Source organism: Amia ocellicauda, chromosome 7 (genome assembly GCF_036373705.1).
Source record: "Amia ocellicauda isolate fAmiCal2 chromosome 7, fAmiCal2.hap1, whole genome shotgun sequence".
In the NCBI taxonomy this organism is placed as follows: Eukaryota; Metazoa; Chordata; class Actinopteri; order Amiiformes; family Amiidae; genus Amia; species Amia ocellicauda.
Window position 1 is genome coordinate 573,616 of NC_089856.1, and position 17,599 is coordinate 591,214.

Below are 17,599 nucleotides of genomic sequence, written 5' to 3' on the forward strand. Positions count from 1 at the left end.
ACACACTCCCTCACTCACACATACACACACTAACACTCACATTGACACACTGAAACTCCCACACACTGACACACAAACACTAACACACTCACTGACACTAACACATACTCACATTGACACGCTCACACACAGACACACACTCCATCACTCACATACACACCGACACACTGAAACACTCCCTCACTCACACACACACAAACTGAAAAGCCTTGACCTAAAACTAATTTATTCTGCACCACTTCATTATAATTTCTATACCCATACTAATAATAATAATAAAAACAGCAGCTCCCTGTCAAGGCGCCCTGCTCCAGTTTCGGCCCAAACCTCCTCTCATCTGAATTCCAGTGTGAGATGCCATTTATTTTCCCATTACAGTAATGTCTGTGATTGTCCTGCAGGCAGGGGGTCCCTCGGTGTCCAGTGTCTCTATTGTAGCACAACAATAGGCAGCGCTGTGGAGAAGGGTCTTTGCATCGTACACCACCTGTCCCTCCTCTGCTCTTCTCTCCTCTCCCCTCCCCTCCATATTTCTCCGTCTGTTCCCTGCTGCAGTGGTTCCCAAACTAGTCCTGGAGCCCCCCTGTCTTGCTGGTTTGTGTGCCAACTGAGCTCTTAATTGCTTAATTGAACCCTTCATTGTTCAATTAACCACTCCACCCCCTCCCCTCCATTCTCTTTTCCCCTCTCACACTCATACTGACAGACAGACGATAGATATGCTCACAGACCTAGAGACAGACAGACGGAGGGACAGAGATAGATAGACAGATGGAGAGAGAAAAGGTGGATACAAAAAGGCAGACAAATACAGATGGACAGACAGATAGAGAAAAGCCAGAGATACAGATCGATGGACAGATAAAAGGCAGAGATACAAATGGACAGAGAGAGAGAAAAGGCAGAACGATATGGACAGACTGACAGACACAGAGACAGACGCAGTGACACAGTGTTAACTTTTAGGAAGTTTTTATTATTTTTTTAAATTTTTATTATTTGTTTTTTTGTGTGTTTTTTCAAAAAAATCCTGAGGTATTCACAATAAAATGTCACTTTCTTTTCTTTTTTTCCCCAAAATATTAAGGAAAATGAGACAAAAGGGGAAAAATAAAATAAAAATAATAATACAAAAAAATAAAAATAAACCCCAAAAATAATTCAAAGGTCAAAAGCGTATCGATGTGACAAGACATTAAAGCTGCACGATGTCTTACAGAGTCCGACACACAGGAGCCATGTCAGGCAGACCTCCCGACACGTTAACACTTAGACTCCTGCAACTTCTAAAGTGAAGCGTTGCTGTCGCCCCCCCACCCTGTCCATCGACCCCTCCCATTTGATCTGAGTGGAGCCCCGCCTCTTTGGGGGAGGGGCGGTTAACAGGCGCTTCTATTGGTTAACGAGTGCTGCAGTGCAAAGCTGCATCAGCCAATCCGCGGAAACCTTCGAAGACGAGGATGAGGACGATTGGCTCACTTTGGACACAACAGGACAACCTTATTGTTGTTGTTGCTGCTGTCTGGACTAGTACTGCTCTGGCCAAAGTATCGACTACTGCACAGGACACAGAGGAGGTACGGCTAGCAACAGGAGCTCCTTAATTGGTTAATTGGAGAGAGGAGGGGGAAAAAGAGTGAGAGGGAGGGATCGAGAGCAAGAGAGAGAGGGCAGAAAGAAGGGGGAGGGAAGATAGTGGTACCCAACCCTGGCCCAGGAGGACCCCCTACTCTGATGTTTTTTGTTCCAAACCAAGCTCTCAATGACTTAATTGAACCCTTAATTGAAGTAACAATCTGCTTAGATTTTGAGTATTAAAAGAGTTGGTTCATTGTGTTATTTATACAATCCTATACTTCACTTAAAACCCCTACTGTTTAAAATAATTAAAAGGCTCTGATTTAGCAAATTATTGGTTCAATTAAGGGTTCAATTAAGTAATTGAGAGCTGGGTTGGAACAAAAACCAGCAGGGTAGGGGTTCCTACAGGACCAGGGCTGGGAGCCTCTGCTCTACACAACCTCATGGAGGACAGACAGCCGGGTAATTAGGGGACACGACCTGCGATCGCACTGGCCAGTCACACGCTCCCCTGGTGTACTGGAGACCAGCACAGTCCCAGTCCAGCTCAGAGGGAGGAAGACGGGGCAGGGAGGAGGCGGCCTGTGTGCTCTGCAGTGCGTCGCACTCGCTCTCCCATTATCTGTGTCTCTCTGTTACGCACACGCATGTGCTCGCTCTCTGCCACGCACACGCACCGCTGCCCTCACATCTGACACTGGGTGATCTTTTCTAGTTTTAACTTGTATCGTTTTTTTCTATACATATATATATATTTTTTTGCTTTTGCTTTTTGAATAACTCTTCTCTAGTCATTTGTATTGCAGCTGTGATGTTTTTGACCAAAAGTCACTTTGGATAAAAAGCATGAGAAAAACAAATAAGTTACACAATAAATAACAATGAGAACAACAACAACAACAATAATAATATAATAATAGTGATCGTAAGAACAATACCATGCAAGGCCTGTCTGCAGGAGCAGGAGCAGGTGTGTGAAGTGTGGGGGCAGCCAGACAGGACACTGACGGTCAAGCGAAGGTGTACGTGGTGGACGGGGCATTGCTATGGAAGCGAGGCAGTGAGAGTGTGTGTGTGAGTGTGTGCGTTTGTGTGTACGTGTGCGTGTGTGTGTGTGTGTGTGTGCGGTGGGGGAGGAGAGAGAGAGAGAGAGAGAACCCTCTTTCACTGCAGTCTCTACAGAGCATTGCCGAGGGGGTAGTCAGCTCTTGAGCCGGACCCGGTGTGCTCTCGCTCTCTCTCTCGCTCTCTCCCCCTGCAGACAGAGGGAGTCTCTCTTTTCCTTTTTTCTCATTGTCTGTCTGTCTGTGTTTGTATTTGGTGTTTTCTCTTGCCCTGAATAGAACATTACGAAGAAAAATAAACATAATAATTTAAAAAGAAATGACAAATCAATATGAACTGAGGGACACTGACACACACACTCACTCACACAGGTCTGTACTAGTATATCAGACACACATCCATTCGAGCAGAAACTACACTTCTCACAACAACAATCATAATGGGAACAGACAGAACAATAATAATCATCAATATAAAAATCAATATTGCAAATAGCGGATCAATCAATCAGAGAGTTCAGAGACGGGAGGAGGTCAAGGCTCCCCCTCTCCTCTCTCTCCTGCAATACACATTCCATCAATTTGCAAAAAATATATATATATAATATATATGTGTGTGTAAAAATTATAAATAAAGATTGACACTTTGTGCCCCTCCCCCCCAAAAGAAAACAAAAAAAATGCAGTTACATCCATTATTATAACAACATGCAACTGATATACTTACAGCATGGTACTATTACCCCAGCTACCCCAGACACCCCACAGACCCACCCTTACAATCCTTATCATTCAGGACGCCTCTCCCTCAGTCGCTCTCAGCAGAGGGGGAGGAGGCCCTGTACGTTCTGACAGTGAAACGAGAGAGGGAGGAGGAGGGAGAGAGGGAGGGAGGGAGCCGATGTCAGGGTAATTCCGCGCAGGATCAATCTGCCCCAGTCTGTCTGCATCTCCGCTTCGTTCAGACACGATCGCTGCCCGCAGCTCTGCACTACTAACTGCTAACATCCAATTATCCAATTAAGGAGTTGGCTGGCAGGAACGGAGTCACACTGTGATCGAGTCCGGGTTGGGTGGGGTAATTTAATTAGGTAACAATTTAGGTGTTTATGTTCAGGGTGCGAGGGACAGCAACCTGCTGTGCCCATGATCATCGAGCAGCTCCCAGCTATGTTCTCTCTCCATCTCTGTTTTCCTGTAACAGTGCAGCCCAACTCCAGGTCCTGAGGTGGGGGGGAAGGGGAGGGGAAAGTGTCTTCTGGTACCTTTGTTCCACCTGAGCTGTTCATTACTTAATTGAATTGACAATGGGGGCCTAATAGAAGCAGGACCTAGCCCTTCCCCACCGATTTAATTGTATCGTCTTAATTGATCTAATTGGCTGAACTGGGCTCGCAGTGCTACCCCCCTGAGGGTCTCTGCTCCCGGACACACAGACAGACAGAGACAGTGCTAAAGACACACAGTAACAACAGTATCGCCCGCACCCTCCCCCTCCCCCATGGCTAATCTATAGATTTGTATATATATCATCATCAGAAGAAGAACAATAATAGATTTTTTTGTGTGTTTTTTCTGTTGACACCTTTGGTGTATAACGTCACGCCCCCCCCGCCCCCTCACTGGTTTAGCTTCAACAGGTTCCACCCCCCCGCCCGACAGGCAGGCAGGCAGGCAGACAGACAGACAGGCGTCACCCCGCCTCACTTACACAACAACGAGCAAATAAATAGAAATACAGTTTCATTTAGAAAAAACCCAAACGAACACATCGTGAGGAGGGGGAGGAGGAAGGTGGCAGTGAGAGGTGATGACGCAACACCCGCCTCCCCGGCCGTGCCCTACAGACTGAACTCAGAGCGCAGAGACGGACAGACAGACGCACAGACAGTCCAGCACTCGTGTTGCTGTAGTTTGACAGACAGTCCAGTTTACAATCAGCCGGTCAAATATTTCACACACAGTACAGGGGCTCCAGTGAGCCGGGGCTCCTCCCACTCACCACAAGCCCCTCCCACTCCAACTTCTACTTTCTCTGCCTTCATTCCCTCTCCCTCCCTCTCCATCACATTCTGCTTCTCTGTTCTCCTCTCCATGCACACTCCTCCTCCATCTCCACCCATCCACTTATCCATTCCATATTCTTACTGTTTCCCACTTTTTCTTTGCTTTTTCTCTTGCCTGTTCTCTCTCTATCTCCTGCTAATCCTCCCCTCTACCAACATGCTACATCCCTTCATCCCTCCTTCCTCTCCTGCAGATGATCTGTCAAACCAAGGTTCAGCGACTAGGTAAAAATGAATAGAGGAGGTAGAAATCAAGAGAAAGAGAGAGAGGGCAGGAGGGAAGTGGGAGAGGGAGAAGGATGAATTCAGTGACAGAAAAAAGTGTGAGATTGAAAGAGTGGAGAGGCACAGAGGGAAACAGCACTTCAGGGACACAGTGACCCCCTATTCTTTCACTGCCTGTCTCCTGTGAACAGAGCGGTAGTGACAGCCTGCCTCTCCCTCTCTCTCTCTGGTCAGTCAGGTGATAATCTGACACTACATTAATACTTTTTGTATCATTATAATTACACTCTCTCTCCAGTCACAGTTATTATCAGCAGGCAGGAGTCTGGGCACTTAGTGACACAAACCTCCTGCATAAACCGAAATTCTCTCCCTCTCTCTACCTACCTTTACCATCAGATTAACATCAGCAGTGCCGTGATGACACTAGGGGTGCAGGAGCCACTGTGTGTGTAGACAAGAGCACAGCATATACACACACCTGTACTATACACACACATCTGTACTGAGGTGTATATACATACATACATGTACTACACACACCTGTAATGTAGTGTATATACACATACCTGTACTACACACACCTGTACTGTATATACACACCTGTACTACACACACACACACCCGTACTGAGGTGTATTTACATACATGTACTACACACACCTGTACTGTAGTGTATTGTATATACACACCTGTACTACACACACACACACACACCTGTACTGAGGTGTAGTGTATATACACACCTGCACTACACACACACACCTGTAGTGTAATGTATACACACACCTGTACTGAGGTGTAGTGTATATACACACCTGTACTACACACACACACCTGTACTGAGGTGTAGTGTATATACACACCTGTACTAGTGTATACACACCAGACTTTACTATACACACACACCTACACTGTAGTGTATATACACACCTGTACTACACACACACCTGTACTGTAGTGTATATATACACACCTGTACTACACACACACCTGTACTGTATATATACACCTGTACCACACACACACCTGTACTGTAGTGTATATATACACCTGTACTACACACACACACACCTGTACTGTAGCATATATACACAACTGTACTACACACACCTGTACTTTAGTGTATATATACACCTGTACTACACACACACACACACACACACCTACACCTGTACTGTAGTATATATACACAACTGTACTACACACACCTGTAATGTAGTGTATATATACACCTGTACTATACACACACACACACCTGTACTGTAGCATATATACACAACTGTACTACAAAAACATGTACTGTATATATACACCTGTACTACACACACACACACCTGTACTGTAGTGTATACATACTGGACTTTACTACACACACACCTGTACTGTAGTGTATTGTGTTATTCAGCATCTATCGGGTATCAGACAGCAGCACTATAACAGCGTGTCTGTGAGTCTGTCTGCTGGCATGGGGGGCATTCCTCTCTTCATCTCTCTCCTCTCCCAGCCACCGTGGGCCGCCGGTCTGCCTGTCTGTCCTTCCCTCTCTCTCTCCCTCCCTCCATCCCTCGCTCTCCGCTCCTGGCTACCTGCTGAAGAGCGAGTGCAGGTGCGTCTGGCTGTACAGCTGGCTGGTGCGCGGTGACTCTGTGCGCTCCATCACGTCCTGGAACCACCCAGCCACGTCCACCTCCGTCACCTCGTACCGACGGATGAAACTGTGCTCCTGGGAGAGAGAGACAGGTTAATACAGGCACTGTAGCCCACTGACTCAGAGAGAGAGAGAGACATTGATACACTGACAGTTCACTCACCAGCAGCTTGTGGTACTTTGGCCTTTTTCTGTGATCTTTTGTAAGGCTGTGAAGAGAGCGAGAGTCAGTGGAAATTACTTGTGATTCTAAAACTTTGAGATTAAATTAAAAGTCTGTGCACTGGCTAAATGGGTCATACTGGTTACACTGTCTGCAGTGTGTGTGTGTACTGGGAGCCTCACCAGTCTTTGACAAAGGACTGGAAGTCCAGGGAGAAGCCCATGCCCAGGGGCAACAGCGGCGGCTCCTCCTGCAGGACTTTGGTCAGAACCTCAAAATCTGTCTTGCAGTTCTTATAGGGAAACTGCCCTGTAGCCAACTCCACCTGAGAGAGAGAGAGAGAGGGGTTAATACACACACACACCTCCACCTGACAGACAGAGAGAGAGGGGTTAATACACACACACTCACCAGTGAGATGCCGAGGCTCCAGACGTCTGCGCGGATGTCATAGTCAGGTTTGCTGGGGTCGGGGGGGTCTATTCTCTCAGGCTGGGAGGAGCAAACAAACACACAGCTTAACAAGACTACACAAACACACACAGCTTAACAACACTACACACACAGCTTAACAAACACTACACACACAGCTTAACACCACTACACAAACACACACACACAGCTTAACACCACACACACACAGCTTAACACTACACAAACACACAGCTTAACACTACACACACAAGCAGCTTAACACCACAACACAAACGCACACACAGCTTAACACCACATACACACAGCTTAACACTACACACACACGCAGCTTAACACCACTACACAAACACCACACACACAGCTTAACACTACACAAACACACAGCTGAACACCACTACACACACAGCTTACCACCACACACACAGCTTAACACCACCACACACAAACACACACAGCTTAACAACAGTACAGGGCCCCAAGGGCAGTGTTGGGGTGCGGGCGGGGCAGTGTCTGGGTAGTGCTGGGGGTAGGGCGGTCGGAGCAGTGTTGGGGGGCTGGGCAGTACTCACAGCCATGTAGGCGGCACAGCCGGCGCTGCGGGTCTTGGCCTTGCTGTCCACCAGCCGGCCGCTGATGCCGAAGTCGCACAGCTTGATCTGGCCCTTGGCGTCCAGCAGGATGTTGGAGGGCTTGACATCGCGGTGGATCACGCCATGCTTCTCCTTCAGGTATAGCAGGGCCTTCACTATCTACAGAGTGAAAGACAGGGAGAGAGGGAGAGGGAGTGTGAGGGAGAGAGTGAAAGAGGACCTTCAGTATCTACACAGACACACAGGGAGAGAGAGAGAGAGACTCACTGCCACGGTCATCTTGCCCAGGATGCGCTCAGGAATGGGGCCCTGGATCCTCTTCTTCAGCTTCTCTGCACACGTGCCCATCAGCTCCATAGCAATGAACACGTCCGTCTGCACACGCACACGGAGAGAGAGAGGCAGACGCATGAACACAGAATGACAATCCTCACTGTCCCTGATACCTCTGTGTGTATGTTTGTATATGTGTGTGTGTGAGTACACAGGCACCTCAGGGTGAGGGAGATGGCGCAAAGGTACATACTCATGTACCCACAGTGTAGCGTGTGACTACCCGTGTGTGGGTGTAGTATGTGACTACCCGTGTGTGGGTGTAGTGTGTGACTACCCGAGTGTGTAGCATGTTAATCCTTGTGTGTGGGTACAGCATGTTAATCCCCGTGGGTGTAGCATGTTAATCCCATGTGTGGGTACAGCATTTTAATCCCATGTGTGGGTATAGCGTGTTAATCCCCGTTTGTGGGTATAGCGTGTTAATCCCCGTTTGTGGGTATAGCGTGTTAATCCCCGTTTGTGGGTATAGCGTGTTAATCGCCGTTTGTGGGTATAGCGTGTTAATCCCCATATGTGAGTGTAACATGTAAAAACCCATGTGTGGGTGTAGCGTGTTCATTGTATCACAGGGGTTATAATAACTATGTTGAGGTGAAAACAGGAAAGTGAAAAGTTAAAATACTATGAAGGACTCATCACAGAGGAAGCACGATGGGAGAGAGAGAGAAGGGGAGATGGATGGAGAGGGAGAGAGAAGGAGGGGGAGGGCCTCACATTGGTGACAATGGCTCCGTAGCACTGTATGATGTAGGGACAGTCATGGCTCTTCAGCACCACATCCAGATCCATCAAGATGCGCTTGTTCTCGTCTTTATTTCCCGTCCGGCGCATTTGCTGAGCGAGAGAGAGAGAGAGGTACAGAGTCAGGGTCCCAGTGTGAGGGTCTCAGCAGCGTGTAAGTGTCGCGCTGTGTCAGTGTCCCAGTGTCAAGGTCTCCCGTTGTCTCAGTGGGTCATGGTCTCCCTGTGACTGTATGTCAGTGTCTCAGTGTGTCAAGGTTTCCCAGTGTCTGACTGTGTCAGCGTCTCACTGTGTCAGTCTCAGTGTGTCAAGGTCTCCTGGTGTCTCTCAGTGTGTCAGTGTCTCAGTGTGCTGACCTTGACGGCGATGATGTGTCCTGTCTTCTTGAAGCGCACTTTGAAGACCTGTCCACACGTCCCGCTGCCAATCTCCCCCTCATTCATCAGGTCACTGACCTCTGCTGGGTAGCGCTGAGGAGCAGGGCACAAAGTCACGGCACAGAGTCACGGCACAGAGTCACGGCACAGAGTCACGGCACACACACACTCACCTGGCCATCTATCTTCAGGTAGCCCGTCTGTTTCATGATCTCCTGCAGCTTCTGATCGATCTCAGCACTGAGAGAGAGAGAGAGAGGGAGGGAGAGAAAGAGAGACAGACAGAGAAAGATGATCACTGACCCCACACACTACTGACTGTAGTGTACTGCCCTAGAACACACTGCATGCCGCGGGCGGGCTCTTACTTCTCCAGGCTCTTGGGGACGCTGTACGTGGGCGTGGGCAGGGTGAGCATGTGGCGCGGGCGGCTCGGGTGGGGGTGGTGCTGGGGGGAGCTCTCGGACGAGGACGAGCGGCTGCCTCCGTCACTCACCAGGGGGAGCTGCAGAGCTGGAGGGGGTGAAGGGAGGAGGAGAAGAGCATGTTAACCAAGAGACTTTGAGCCCCTGAGAGACAGTCCGGTCTGGTCTGGTCTGGTCCGCTCCAGTCCAGTAGTCCACAGGAGTCTCTCTGATTAAGATCTGGGGGCCCTGTGTCCTCAGGGGGAAACAGACAGACAAATTAAGGAACAGGGGAGTTGTTTAAAATACAAACGAACAACAAACACCGCATGAGGTGAGAGACAGGTGCTCCCAGCATGCACCAGTGAGAGACAGGTGCTCCCAGCATGCACCAGTGAGAGACAGGTGCTCCCAGCATGCACCAGGCAAACCTGCAGTTAAATGGCGGATCTGTTTCAAGCAGAGAAAAGACTGAAGCTCACGCCCTGTCCCTCACACGGCACTGAGTATTTAAGACAAAGGACATTGACTGACTGACTGACTGACTGTACCTGTAATACAGCAGCCTAATCTCCTGGCTGCTCGCACTCTTGCTGTTTTGCACTGTACTGAGTGTGGCCTTGTTGTGCGATTGTGTACCGATTAATTGTTTGCACTTCTCGCGTTGCTGCGACGCATCCGATGCCCCCCTCCCTTTAGCAGATGAGTTGACAGACGTGACACAGGGACGTCCCTGCATTGTGCAGACGTGTGCTGATTGTATCCTGTCCTGACTATATCACTGAGATGCTTTAACACGCTTCGTGTGAAGTGGACGAGGGCGTCTGATAATAAATGTGATGATTGTCCAGACAGTCATCGCTGAGCCGGACAAGCCCTGCGCTGCCCTCAAGCACACAGACCCTCCCCAACACAACACCAGCGCACACAGCACAGGAGATGCAGGAATGCAGCTCAGCACCGGTTATCAGGTTAGACAGACAGACAGACGGACAGAGACCAGGGACACAGCAGCCATCGTTTCAGTTTAAACATAAACTCGATTAATAAAACCCCACCCTGTTCAACAGCAGAGTCGCTGACTCAGGGGAACACACAAACGACACGCACACACACGGAGACACACATGCACACACACGCACAGCCAGAGAGGCGCCACACCACAGAGAACAGGTCAAAATATAAGGATGGACAGACTGAGAGAAAGATGGCGGGAAAGAGAAGATATGGACAGACAACGAGCTGTTGGAACACACAAAACACACTGATGGACTGATAAACTGACAGACAAACAAGACAGACGGACGGACAGAATGAGACTGAATGTCAGACAGACAGGCAATAGTGTGTCAGTACGGTGTGTGCTGAGCCATGCAGCACTGTGAAGAGTGAGTGTCACACTGCGGGTTAATACCAACACACAGTACACACACTACACACACACAGCCCTCATAGCCCTCTACAGTCACTCACTCACAGGCACACTGAGTGAGAGGGAGGATGGGAAGGTGGGAAGGTGGGGAGGGATGCAGCACACAGGCAGGGAACCAGCCACTGGGAAATGAAGGGAGAGAGGGAGAGAGAGAGGGAGAGAGAGAGAGAGAGCACACAACATGTCTCGGGCCGGTCGGTGGCTGTGCTGACACTGCTCTCTACTGGCTGTTTGTGGTATTGAAAATTAATAATGTTAATTACAACCACAACAATAATAAAGCAAAGATTAGATGGAGGGCTGAGAGGAAGAATGAGAGAGGGATGAAGGGATGCCACGGCCAGAGCGAGGGATGAGCCTGTGAGAGAGAGAAAGAGAGCGGGGTGCAGCGGCCGGCCGGGCGGGCGAGGGGGCGAGGGATGTATTGAAATGATACCTGCGCGCTGGGAGGGGGCTGGAGCGGGACTGAGCTGGATCACGATGACTGGACACAGGGAGAGGAGAGAAAAGAGACACGCACATTACTGAACACTGTACAGCACACACACACACACTACTGAACACTGTACTGCACACACCCAGAATACTGAACACTGTACTGCACACACACTGCACTGAACACTGCACTGCGTGCACACTGCACAAACCCAGAGTACTGAACACTGTACTACGCATGCACACACTGCACTAAACTGCACACACCCAGAGTACTGAACACACACTACTGAACACTACTATGAGCACACACATACACACCCTACTGAACACTGTACTGCACATGCGCGCACACTGCACTGCATACACCCAGAGTAGGGCTACAACGATTAGTCAACTTATTCCACTAGTAAAATACATCAACTTCTATTTCAGCCCTTGAATAGTCATAGAGGCGACGTAGCTCAATCTTAACCGTTCTTATTAATATCATTGATCTGAGCCCTAATATCCTCGGCCCGCATTCCTGCTCTGTGCGAGAATAACGGTTTCATTCCCAACAGCAGTAGGTGGCAGCAATGCATCACTTGGTCTGTCATCCACCTGTGCGCCTCACTGGAGAAATGTGTGAACCCGCCCGTCGCAGCCAGCCACCGCGCAAAACAAAACTCGGGCGAAAGCATCGAAACAGTGGGAGTATTTATGAGAGAGAGAGAATGATAGCCTTACGGTGCTCTGTGGACTGTGTAAATCAGTATTAGCTTTCCAAAAGAGCACATCTTGAGCACTTGACACAAAACGCATGGTAGGTTTTTGCAGCGTTGCTACTAACAGGGCAACTGTGGTGTTAATTATGAAATTGCGCTGAAGAAAGTGTTGTATTTGCTGTAAGCTTTTCTCTCATGCTAATGCTAATCGACATCAAATTTGACATACCTAAACATGCACGTAATCCTACACCTGTCTTCAATCATGGTGCATGTAGACGCAATTTTCCAAAGGTACAGAATAACTTTTAAGTGACTTTTGAATACAAGCATGCCAGAATTTCCCCAGTTAAAATAAACTGTTTTTTCGCCAATGCTTGTGTATCGACAGCCGCAGCATCGAACAAACTAATTGATCTAAACTGGGAGACTCAGGTTTACGTGTAAAGTCAGGTTTAAGTGATGCTGTAGACATGTGGGATATTGCGCATGCGTGCGCCGCGATGAAGACACGTGGATTATGTGCATGTTTCAGGCATGTCACATTATACGTAGAATGTTGGATATAGACTTTTGAAACATGTAGGCTCTGGGCGCTATGGAGGACTACAGGGCTGAGCATTTAACCACTTCAATAACATGATGTACGCACGCACATCACATGAAAACCATCAGTAGTTTCATGTCATTCCCAAAGCCTGTGACGATACTGTAGAATGTGAATTGAAAGCCGGGGACGGCAATCATGCCATGTTTTCATCCAATCGCATGTTGTTTGAGCCTCCATGTACCTGTGCGCGTCTAAAAGTCTTATGTCTTTTGTGGCGATCCATTCACCTTCTACAAGTATAAAAATACAGTTTTATTATTAGTTGTAGTTTATATAGTTTTTACCAAGAGCTTTACAGTGCTGTGGCGATAGATGCTCAGAAAACAGTGCTGAATAGACGCAATGGAGCAGCGTCTGCGCAGCCAGACCCACCACAGTGCTGTGCGGAGCCCTGCAGCGCAGTCTTCCAGTTTACTGCACTGAGCACTTCAGCAGACTGCACAGAGCAAGCGCCGACAGCACAGGAGAGTTTGAGTTGATAATTACTGTTCATTGTTTATTATTACAGCGCTTCAGTGTATTGTTTATTATTTTCATATGAGTTCCAGTGCATTGCGTAGAATTAGTGTTTCAGTGTATTGTTTAATATTTTTATTTTCATTTTAGTGTGTTTATTGCTTTTATTACAAAAGTTTGTTATTTATTATAAAGTATAATACTGTAAACAATAAAATGAATTTGCATTGTTTCTTTGTTCAAACATAATAAAACAACCTTGCACTTCTCTCTTTACTGAGCCTGGATATGTAGTACATAATATAAAAAATTAAACAAATTGTGTTTTTCATTTAATTCATCATATAATTGCATTTTAAAGTAATTTCAAGAATTAAATCAGTATAATAATTATTTTCTAAATCTGGACCTGGGAAGGGTTTTCATTTCTTCATCTGGAGTTGAAGTGTGATGTAAAAATGTCTAGTCCTGTATTTACAGAGTTCGGCGAACTCGAGAGCAGGACGCCATGTTGGCACCAGGACCCAGAAGAATGCACTGATAATAAAACACTGTTTGCTGTTGTGATTATTCGAATAATCGATCGTTTTATGTATAGAATAATTGATTATCATATTAATTGACAGCTACAGCCCTAACCCAGAGTACTGAATACTGTACTGCAAGCACATGCTACTGAACTGCACACACACAGAGTACTGAACATTGTACTGCATGCACACACACTACTGAACACTGTAATGGGTGTGTGTGCACACTGCACTGAACACTGTAGCGCACATGCTCACACACTGCACTGAACACACCCAGAGTACTGAACATTGTACTGCAAGCACACACACACAACTGAACACTGTAATGCATGTGTGCACCCACTGCACACACACTACTGAACACTGTACTGCGCACACACACACACTACTGAACACTGTACTGCACACACGCTACCAAACACTGCACACACATTATTGAACACTGTACTGCATGTGTGCGCCAACTGCACACACATACAGAAACTACTGAACTGTACCACGCGTCGACACGACACGACACGACACTGCACTGCACTGCACACACACACACACCACTGAACACTGTAATGCATGCACACACACTATTGAACACTGTATTGCATGTGTGTGCCCACTGCACACACACTACTGAACTGTACTGCGCGTACACTGCACTGAACTGAACACACCCAGGGTACTGAACACTGTACTGCACACACACACACTACTGAACACTGTACTGCACGTGCACGCCCACTGCACTGAACTGCGCATGCATGCATACACACACACACACACATGCACTCACACACTCACTACTGAACATTGTACTGTGTGTGTGTATGCCCACTGAACTGCACACACATGGGACTGGGACTGCTCACGTGCACACTGCACTGGACTGCACACACCCTGAACATTGCACTGCACATGCGCGCAAACACACACACACACACATTATTGAACACTGTACTGCACGTGTGCGCCAACTGCACACATACACACACTACTGAACTGTACCACACGTGGACACTGCACTGCACACACACACACACACACACACACACTACTGAACACTGTAATGCATGCACACACAAACTACTGAACACTGTATTGCATGTGTGCGCCCACTGCACACACACTACTGAACTGTACTGTGCGTACACTGCACTGAACTAAACACACCCAGGGTACTGAACACTGTACTGCACACACACACTACTGAACACTGTACTGTGTGTGTGTATGCCCACTGAACTGCACACACACGGGACTGGGACTGCTCACGTGCACACTGCACTGGACTGCACACACCTAGAGTACTGAAACACTGTACTGCACACACAGACACATGGTACTGAACACTATACTGCACACCCATACACACACGGTACTGAACACACATACATGCACAGGCCTGCACTGTACATACACTGTACTACACACACAGTACTGTACACAGCGCTACACACACACACACACAATACATTATTGTGTACACAGTACTGTACACAGCTCTACACACACACACACACAATACATTATTGTGTACACAGTACTGTACACTGCACACACACAAATGCCCAATCAGGGCTGCACCACCTCTCTACTGCAGATTGCGCACACACAGAGCACACCCTACACTGCTGCACCACACACACACTCTCACACTACAGGATACTGTACACACCCACCACTGTAAACCATACACTCAAACCCCCAAAACACACACACTACTGTCAACTGCAATGTACACACAGGCATTACTACACACAATAAACACTGTACACACTGTACTCTGCTGCTCCCTAAGACATTCTTCACTACTGTTGACACAACTGCACACACCACACACACAACTGCACACACTGCCACTGTAGTAAGCTGTACACTCAGCTACATCTCCCACGGAAGACAGCCCATAATCTCACAAAGAACTAATAAATGCACAACATACACACGGAAATCTAGGGGGGGAGGAAAAAAAACACACCAAAGGGCAGAATGATGAGAGGATGAAGGGATGAGTGTGAGGATGAGAATTGCTCTGGGTCTCCTCTCTGTCCCTGGCTCCTCTCCCCTGCTGCGTGCCCTGTGCCCTGCCCCCTTAGCTCTTCACAGGGCCAGCCCTTTCCACTCACACTACTTGGTCCTTCGGTGGCTTTTCTTCCAGAAAGATCCGTTAAAGGACTGAACTCAACCAAAACTAGCTCCAGCTGAACTGAGCCCAGTCTTTATAAATGTGTTACTGGTTTCGGGGGAGGGGAGGGGGTGTGTCTCTCCATTCCCAGGGCTGAAGATATAACCTATGTACAGATCTATGGGAGAATGTATGAACAGATAACCGTATACAATGACCCGGCGTCCCCACACCACTTCTCCGAGCGCTGCCACTGGGGCTGTTGGCAGATGGCAGCACAGTCACGGAGCCAGAGCAACAGCATCCTTCTCACTGAGCACGGCCGGACACAAGAGTGGTCACTTGTTGGAGGGCCACTGAACACACTTGGATTAAGGTTACAAAACACATGGGAGTGTGCGAGAGAGTGAGTGTGTGCGTCTGTGAGTGTCTGTGTGTGTGTGTGTAAACTTTGGACTACAAAAAAATCCATGTTTTCAAACAAACTCTGACACACAAGCACTCCCGATTACACTCAATAATAATAATGATAATGTGATATTGGCAGTGTGTTGACCCGCTGTCACTGAAACCCATTTCCGCATACAGTACACACACACAGCGGGCTGCCGGCCGGACGGGCCTCGGGGAGCAGCGGCTCCACGGCCGCTGCACAGAGCCCCACGGGCCGGGCGAGCGACCTGACCCGTCCTGTGGGCTGTTGAGCACGGCGCGCCAGTGCGGCCGAACCGGCCCTGGGCCCGACGCGGGGTGTGTATGTTGTGCGTTTGGTTCTCCCATCACCCTCCCTCCCTCCATCTCTGCCAGGCTAGCTCCCCCACTCCCTGGATCTCATCTCCCTCTCTCTCTCTCTCCCTCCTCCTCCTCCTCTCCCCGCCCTCCGATGTCCCGACCCGACCCGACCCGGCCCGCTCACTCACTGGGTCTCGGCCGGGCCCGCTGCGGACTCATGTCGATGTTGAGGTCGATGCGCCGCCTCGCCTCCTTGTTCTCCTGCTTGAGCTTCTCCTCGATGCGAGACAGTCTCTGCTCCAGCGACGACATTTTGGAAAACTGAGGGGACCATCGAGTGCGCGCGGCGGTGTCCGCAGTTCAGGGGAGCGACATAGAGCGGCTGACCGCATACGCCAGCAGCGCGCAGTGCACGCAGGGATAGGTGGAGGACGCAAGGCGCTCTTCGGGGCAATAGATATCATAAAGCGGAAGTGGGTCCTGCTGCAGTGCTGCCCCTAGTGCTGACAGACATCATGACCAGGATGTAAAGTATCTGAGGAGGCCGTGTATATTTTTTAAGGGTGGGATGCAGGTTAATCAAAGCTGTGACAGTGTTGCGGCAGGTGATACTGTGTCAGTTAGAATATTGTACAGTATGTAGGTTAGTAGTATATGTATATCTGACAGTATGTATTATTACACTTCCCTATTCAGGCTTACAATATAGCAATACTTACACTATATCATACTATTTTTAATATCCTATGACCCATTTATACAGCTGGGTTTGTACAGGAGTGATCCAGGGTACAGCAGCCTGACGCTCCGCTCCAGAGTCCTGACCGCTACTGCACACTGCTGCCCTGTGCAGCATACAGATAAACCCAGTGTGTAGTCATACTTTTCATTACTTTCTAACACCGTACAGCATTGCGTATTGTGCATGTCCGTAGTGTTAGA

The 17,599-nt window shown here is 48.4% G+C and overlaps 1 protein-coding gene across 2 annotated transcripts; it reads right to left on the reverse strand.

Annotated features, from left to right (window-relative positions):
* Window positions 1-955: 955 nt before the first annotated feature.
* map2k7 (mitogen-activated protein kinase kinase 7) lies at window positions 956-17,001 on the reverse strand. 2 transcript variants are annotated; one of them, XM_066707740.1, is made up of 12 exons: window positions 16,846-16,996; window positions 11,502-11,549; window positions 9,598-9,742; window positions 9,403-9,469; window positions 9,209-9,322; window positions 8,826-8,945; window positions 8,043-8,150; window positions 7,755-7,934; window positions 7,162-7,242; window positions 6,933-7,075; window positions 6,751-6,796; window positions 956-6,662 (listed from the first exon to the last, which is right to left on the reverse strand). In XM_066707740.1, the coding sequence occupies exons 1-12, from the start codon at window positions 16,967-16,969 to the stop codon at window positions 6,522-6,524; spliced, it is 1,317 nt and encodes a 438-aa protein (XP_066563837.1). In that variant the 5' UTR covers window positions 16,970-16,996; the 3' UTR covers window positions 956-6,521. The 2 variants fall into 2 exon arrangements, with proteins under 2 accessions (XP_066563837.1, XP_066563838.1); XM_066707741.1 differs by lacking the exon at window positions 11,502-11,549 and having other exon boundaries at window positions 16,846-17,001.
* Between the last annotated feature and the right edge of the window lie 598 nt (window positions 17,002-17,599).